The 6,000-nt window shown below is 53.3% G+C and overlaps 1 protein-coding gene across 5 annotated transcripts in view; it reads left to right on the top strand.

The window, feature by feature from the left end:
- The first annotated feature begins 1,884 nt into the window (after positions 1-1,884).
- The window catches only part of LYSMD2 (LysM domain containing 2), a 39,201-nt gene continuing 35,085 nt past the window's right edge, over positions 1,885-6,000 (top strand). For 4 of the 5 annotated variants that reach the window (XR_004002358.1, XM_030577851.1, XM_030577852.1 and 1 more), the window contains exon 1: positions 3,684-5,192. Coding sequence is in view for 4 of the 5 variants with exons in the window: in XM_030577851.1 (XP_030433711.1) it covers positions 4,962-5,192 (231 nt within the window). In the remaining variant the exon portion in view is untranslated. Of the gene's footprint in view, positions 1,891-3,683; positions 5,193-6,000 lie in introns of those variants that run through there. The other variant, XM_030577850.1, reaches the window with a different exon arrangement.

Raw genomic sequence — 6,000 nt, 5'->3', positions numbered from 1 at the left:
AAGTTGTGGGCTCTAGGAGGGACTTTGGGTGTGGGAGGGCGTTCCGACCTGGGTTAGGAGGTTCGGGGTGTGAGCTCTGGGAGGGGACTGGGGCAATGGATTGGGGTGTGGGAGGGGGTTCGGGCTGTGGGCTCTAGGAGGGACTTTGGGTGTGGGAGGGGGTTCCGACCTGGGTTAGGAGGTTCGGGGTGTGGGCTCTGGGAGGGGACTGGGGCAATGGATTGGGGTGTGGGAGGGGGTTCGGGTTGTGGGCTCTAGGAGGGACTTTGGGTGTGGGAGGGCGTTCCGACCTGGGTTAGGAGGTTCGGGGTGTGAGCTCTGGGAAGGGACTGGGGCAATGGATTGGGGTGTTGTAGGGGGTTCAGGTTGTGGGCTCTAGGAGGGACTTTGGGTGTGGGAGGGGGTTCCGACCTGGGTTAGGAGGTTCGGGGTGTGAGCTCTGGGAGGCGGCTGGGGCAATGGATTGGGGTGTGGGAGGGGGTTCGAGTTGTGGGCTCTAGGAGGGACTTTGGGTGTGGGAGGGGGTTCCGACCTGGGTTAGGAGGCTCGGGGTGTGAGCTCTGGGAGGGGACTGGGGCAATGGATTGGGGTGTGGGAGGGGGTTCGGGCTGTGGGCTCTAGGAGGGACTTTGGGTGTGGGAGGGGGTTCTGACCTGGGTTAGGAGGTTCGGGGTGTGGGCTCTGGGAGGGGACTGGGGCAATGGATTGGGGTGTGGGAGGGGGTTCGGGTTGTGGACTCTAGGAGGGACTTTGGGTGTGGGAGGGGGTTCCGACCTGGGTTAGGAGGTTCGGGGTGTGAGCTCTGGGAGGGGACTGGGGCAATGGATTGGGGTGTGGGAGGGGGTTCGGGTTGTGGGCTCTAGGAGGGACTTTGGGTATGGGAGGGGGTTCCGACCTGGGTTAGGAGGTTCGGGGTGTGAGCTCTGGGAGGGGGCTGGGGCAATGGATTGGGGTGTGTGGGGGGGTTCGGGTTGCGGGCTCTAGGAGGGACTTTGGGTGTGGGAGGGGGTTCCGACCTGGGTTAGGAGGTTTGGGGTCTGGGCTCTGAGGGGGAGTTTGGGTCCAGGAGGGGGTTGTGGCAATGGATTGCAGTGTGGGAGGAGGTTCAGGGTGCAGGCTCCTGCTGGCAGCACTTACCTCAAGCAGCTCCTGGAAGTGGCAGCATGTCCAGCAATGGCTCCTAGGCTCATGGGTAGCCCAGCAGCTCTGCGTGCTGCTCCTGCGTGCAAGCGCTGCCTCTGCAGCTCCCCGGGTGGGGCAGTGCACAAAGACACCCCTCCCAGCCACACCTCCTCCTAGGAGCCAGTGCTGGACCTGCCATCTGCTTCCAGGACTGGCACAGACCCAGGGTAGGTAGGGAGCCTGCATTAGCCCTGCTATGCCGTCGGACTTTTAGTGGCCTAAAATCTCCCAGATTGGCTTCAGTGGGCTCCAGGAGATCGAGCCTAATTCCAGGAGACTCCTGGCCAAACCAGGACCCTTAGCAACCCTAAGCCAATCTTAGAGCTGTCAAGAGAGGGGTATTAGGAGGCGGGAGGGTGCAAAGAGGGCAGTAAGCAGCTGGCTAGCTCAAGGTCTTACCACCAGAGAGGTGCAAGGGACAGACTGTAGGAAACGGATGCATAAGTGGGGACAAACTTGAGAGGATGAGCATAAAACTTGGAGGTAAAAGGCTGGTGGGTGATTTCTCCCCTTGATCCACAGTTACAGCTTAAGCCCTTGTACACATGCTCCCAGGGCTTAAATTCTAAGAGATTATTTCCTGGAGCCCCCATCTCCCATTTGGGGCTCCAGGCTACAGCTGCAGGGTGGTGGGTCTCGGGTCTTTAGCATCATGTGTGTATAGGGCACTGGGGCTTGGGGCTTCAGCACCTTGAGAGGTGCCCACAGGTTTGAAAATATTTACTGGAGCTCCACCCCGGAAGGCTCCATCTGAATTTAAGCCCTGCGTACTCCATGTAGCGCCCCTTCTCCACCCGGTTACCTTCTTTAATGCCAATCTGCTTACAGGTTTTGATGGACAGGTCTGGGTTCTTCGGGATCCCGCCACCCACTCAGCAGGGTGTATCTTCTTTATTTTTTCCTATGAATTTATTTGGCAGTGCCTCCACTCCCCTTGCTCCTTTCTGGCAGGGTCACCAGGGCAGCTTGGGAGGAAAATTCTAACCACAGGGTAATCCCCACTCACTTGCCAGATAGAGACGTCCAAGAAATAACACAAAACACATACAATATATTCAAACACAATAATTATATTAAACAGGAGACAAGTATAATGTAACAGGGTAAAACACTATTGTTAAGTTCACCGGTGTCCACGCTGCTAATACCTGTGACTTTCCCCAGTCACGTGACTTGAGGTAGCAAAGGTAAGATTAGTATCCTATTGGTATGCTTACTTTGTTGGCCTATGACCACAAAATTCTTCCCTGCAGTGGTTTAGTAGTGTGGCTGACGGGGTTCAGTACAGCCCAAAGGACTCACAAGTGGGAGGAGATGGTAAATCCCTCCACAGGTTTAATATGCAGCAGGTTATAAAATCCCCAAACCCTTACTCCCTGGCTTGAGGACACAGTCCCCAAAACAAATTCCCTGACTAACTAAAAGAGGCGCACTCACAAACTCCATGAATGATCCTCAGGTTCAGAGATGACTCTAGACTCCTCGGTCACTGTAGAGGGGCTGATCTCTGCTGGCAGGGATCCTCTTCAGGCAGAAATCCGGCTGCTTCGGTCCCAGGATTTCCCCTCACCACAAAGGGGTGCAGAGCTCAAGGTGCAGATTATACAACTTTACCAAAATCCAAATTGTAGTCTCCTACCCCAGCATCCAGACACACACACAGTAGGCAGCAGCCCTGAACTAGCAGGCAGGGCAGAGCTGACCATGTGGTGTCTATTGGCCTCATTATTTTACAGTAGCTACCCACAGTGCACCGCTCCAGAAATCGATGCTAGCCTCGGACTATGGACGCACACCACCGAATTAATGCGCCTAGTGTGGACGCGCACAATCGACTTTATAATATGTTTTATAAAATCGGTTTAAGCTCATTCGAATTTATCCTGTAGTGTAGACGTAGCCTTAGTGGAGATGCAGCATATGCTGATACAGAAGTGTTTCTACCAGGGTTGGAACACCATCTCCCAAAACCACATTAGCTATGCTGACAGTATCACTCTTCTATCGGCATAGCTGCATCTACACTGGGTTTTTTGTTGGCATAGCTATGTTGCTACTATACCTGACTGACATACCTATGCTGGTATAAATGTAGCCCAAGCCTTCATGTATGACACTCTTATTCTGGAATAAGGGCTTGTCTACACTACCAAGTTTTGTTGACAAAACTTATGTCAACACCCAAAAGACGACAAAACAAAAATCGCCATAGGGTGTTCACACTTGTGCCTCTGTTGACAGAACACATCCATCCACATGGGGACACCATCATTGACAGGGTGAGCAATAAACCATTGGTATGTATCCCACAGTGCAGTGTTGTGGGAAGGAAGAGTTGATCGCTGCACATCTTGGGATTCTCTCTGAGTTCTCCCACAGCCCCCTCAGCTGCCGAGAGCAACATCATGAGCAGCTCTGTGAGCTCTCAGTGCTGAGAAATGGCAAAGCAGCACAGCAGTCTACCTACTGCTGTGTTCCTAGTTCAGGGCAGAATTGGAGCTTTGAAAGGGGAAGGAGCTTTGAAAGGATGCATGCCTGCAGGGCAGCAGAGATCAAAACACTGAGCAATCAGGGTAGGCATTGTGGGATATTGGCAGAAGCCAGTTCTGTCGACAAAATAACCAGCAATCTCTACACTGGCTGTTTGTCGACAATAAAGGGCGAGGAAAAGACAAAAGTCTCTCGAAGGGGAGGAAGTTTTTTGTCACCAAAATGGTGTTTTTCTCAACAAAAGGTTCCATTGTACTGTGTCCACTCTTGCAGTTTTTGGCGACAAAACTTGCCAGTGTAGACAAGCCTTAAGAGTGCCTTATTTCTCTTTTGCTTAACCCACATCAGAAAAAACATTATTCTGGAATAAGAACCCATTACTGTGGAATTAATTAGGGATAGTGTAAGGGTCCGGTGCTGGGGCTCGTCCCCCTCAGGTGCGGCGGGGAGCCAGGGCACCTCCCTAGATAGTTAATCAGGGATTTCTCCATGTTTAGACAAGCCCTGAGACATACGCAGAAGTTAGCTAAAAATCTTTGTTCGGTTATTTTTATTTATATACATTGCACTCAGGTAACCCCTTAGTATTAGTAAAAATATTGTAGGACGTCCCTCTATGGAACTCCCATCAGCACTCCAGAGGGCCCTGGGTTTTGTGTTAATTTAAGTTCCTATTCTGTCAGCAATAATTGATGTGATTGCTCAAAACAGCATTTTACCAAGGTCCTGAACATCCCCCATCACATCCCCTGCTTTCATCCCCAACCCACTTGTTTCCCACCCCGACCTACTCCTCCAGGAGCCCTTCCCTGGGAACTACTCCTCCAAGTTTGCTGCCTGAACCCCAGATCTGCTCTTCCACTGCCCCCCTGCGAATCCACACAGCTCTTCCCCATCCCCTCCACTCGCTACCCTCCATTCCGCACCTGCCCCGCGCTCAGCATCTTCTCCCCCTCCCGGCGCTGTCGCTGCGGTGCAGGACAGGATACAGGACACAGAACACAGCGAAACTCCGAGCGAAGGGCAGAAGCTTCAGCTGGGCTTCACTTCTCTACTACGCATGCGCACATGCTTTGCGCATGCTCCTTGGAGCCGCAGCAGGGGGTTGCGCGTGCGCAGACGGTAGACACAATTCCACCTGAGGCCGCGCACTCCCCCTCCCCCCCCCGTTGCCCTGACTGCTGTGGTGTCATCGGCGCTTGGCCGCTCTCAGCTGCTGTGACTCGAGTGCCTCCGCGGCCTGCCATGCCCATTGCTCGGCTCGCGCAGCACTGAGGGAGCCGCCGGTCATGGCAGAGTTCCCGCCAGTGCCGCTCGCCCTGCGGGAGGAGCCCCCGGCCGCCCGCTCTGGCTCCGAGTCCGAGTCGGAGGCCGAGCTGTCGCAGAGCTTGGCCCGCACCAAGATCCGCTCCTACGGCAGCACGGCCAGCGTGGCGGCCCCCTTGGCGGAGCGCTACCTGGAGCATCGCCTCAGCGCCGGCGACACGCTGCAGGGCATCGCGCTCAAGTATGGAGTTACGGTAAGGGCGGCCCGGGGGGCGCCGGGAAGGCGAGGCCCCACTGGCGCCAGAGCCCTGAGAGGGGAGGCCGCCTGGCCAGGCGCGAGGAAGGATGGGCTTGTGGCTGAGGCGCCGCGCAGAAAGGCTGCTCAGTCCCTGGGACAATGGGCGGGTCCACATTTGTAGAGGAGGTGTCGCAACCCTTCCTAGTCTTCCTCGCCTCAGAGCTTAAATGCGGGGCCTGGGCCCAGCCCGACCGCACCACGTGTGCGCGGGCCCTCAACTCAGCTGCGATCTGGAGCTAGCAGAATAGAATTAATGGGCCAGGCCAATGGGAGTGGGAGAGGAATTCCTAGGAGCAGGGCCGGCTTTAGGATTTATGGTGCCCTAGGCGAGATTATTAAACTGGTGCCCCTGTGCCTGATCTGCTCTTAGTAACACAAACATAAGCTTAAAGTACTGGAAAACATTCACGTTATTAAAACCAGTTTAACTTAATTAAGCACACTGTAATGCTGATGGACTAGCACTAAAGAAGCAGCACTATAGAAAAAATTCTGATATGACAGAATGATGCAAATAATATATATTTTTTAATTTATCAAAATTTTATTAGAAATTTATATGAAGAGGTATTGAAACAAAGATTTATTTTTAATTAAAAGCAATCTTTCTGGCTTTTTTGGCTGCAAAATCAGTAATAATGTCATCGTATGACAAAGACAAAGTCGTGTCTTGTTCAATTGCAAGAATAGCAAGACTAGTTAAGCGTTCCTGACTCATTGTAGAGCAGAGATAGTTTTTAATGAGCTTTAGTTTTGAGAAACTC

Source organism: Gopherus evgoodei, chromosome 10 (genome assembly GCF_007399415.2).
Source record: "Gopherus evgoodei ecotype Sinaloan lineage chromosome 10, rGopEvg1_v1.p, whole genome shotgun sequence".
In the NCBI taxonomy this organism is placed as follows: domain Eukaryota; kingdom Metazoa; phylum Chordata; order Testudines; family Testudinidae; genus Gopherus; species Gopherus evgoodei.
Note: the sequence above shows the minus strand (reverse complement) of the source record. Positions and strands in the feature narration are given on the sequence as shown.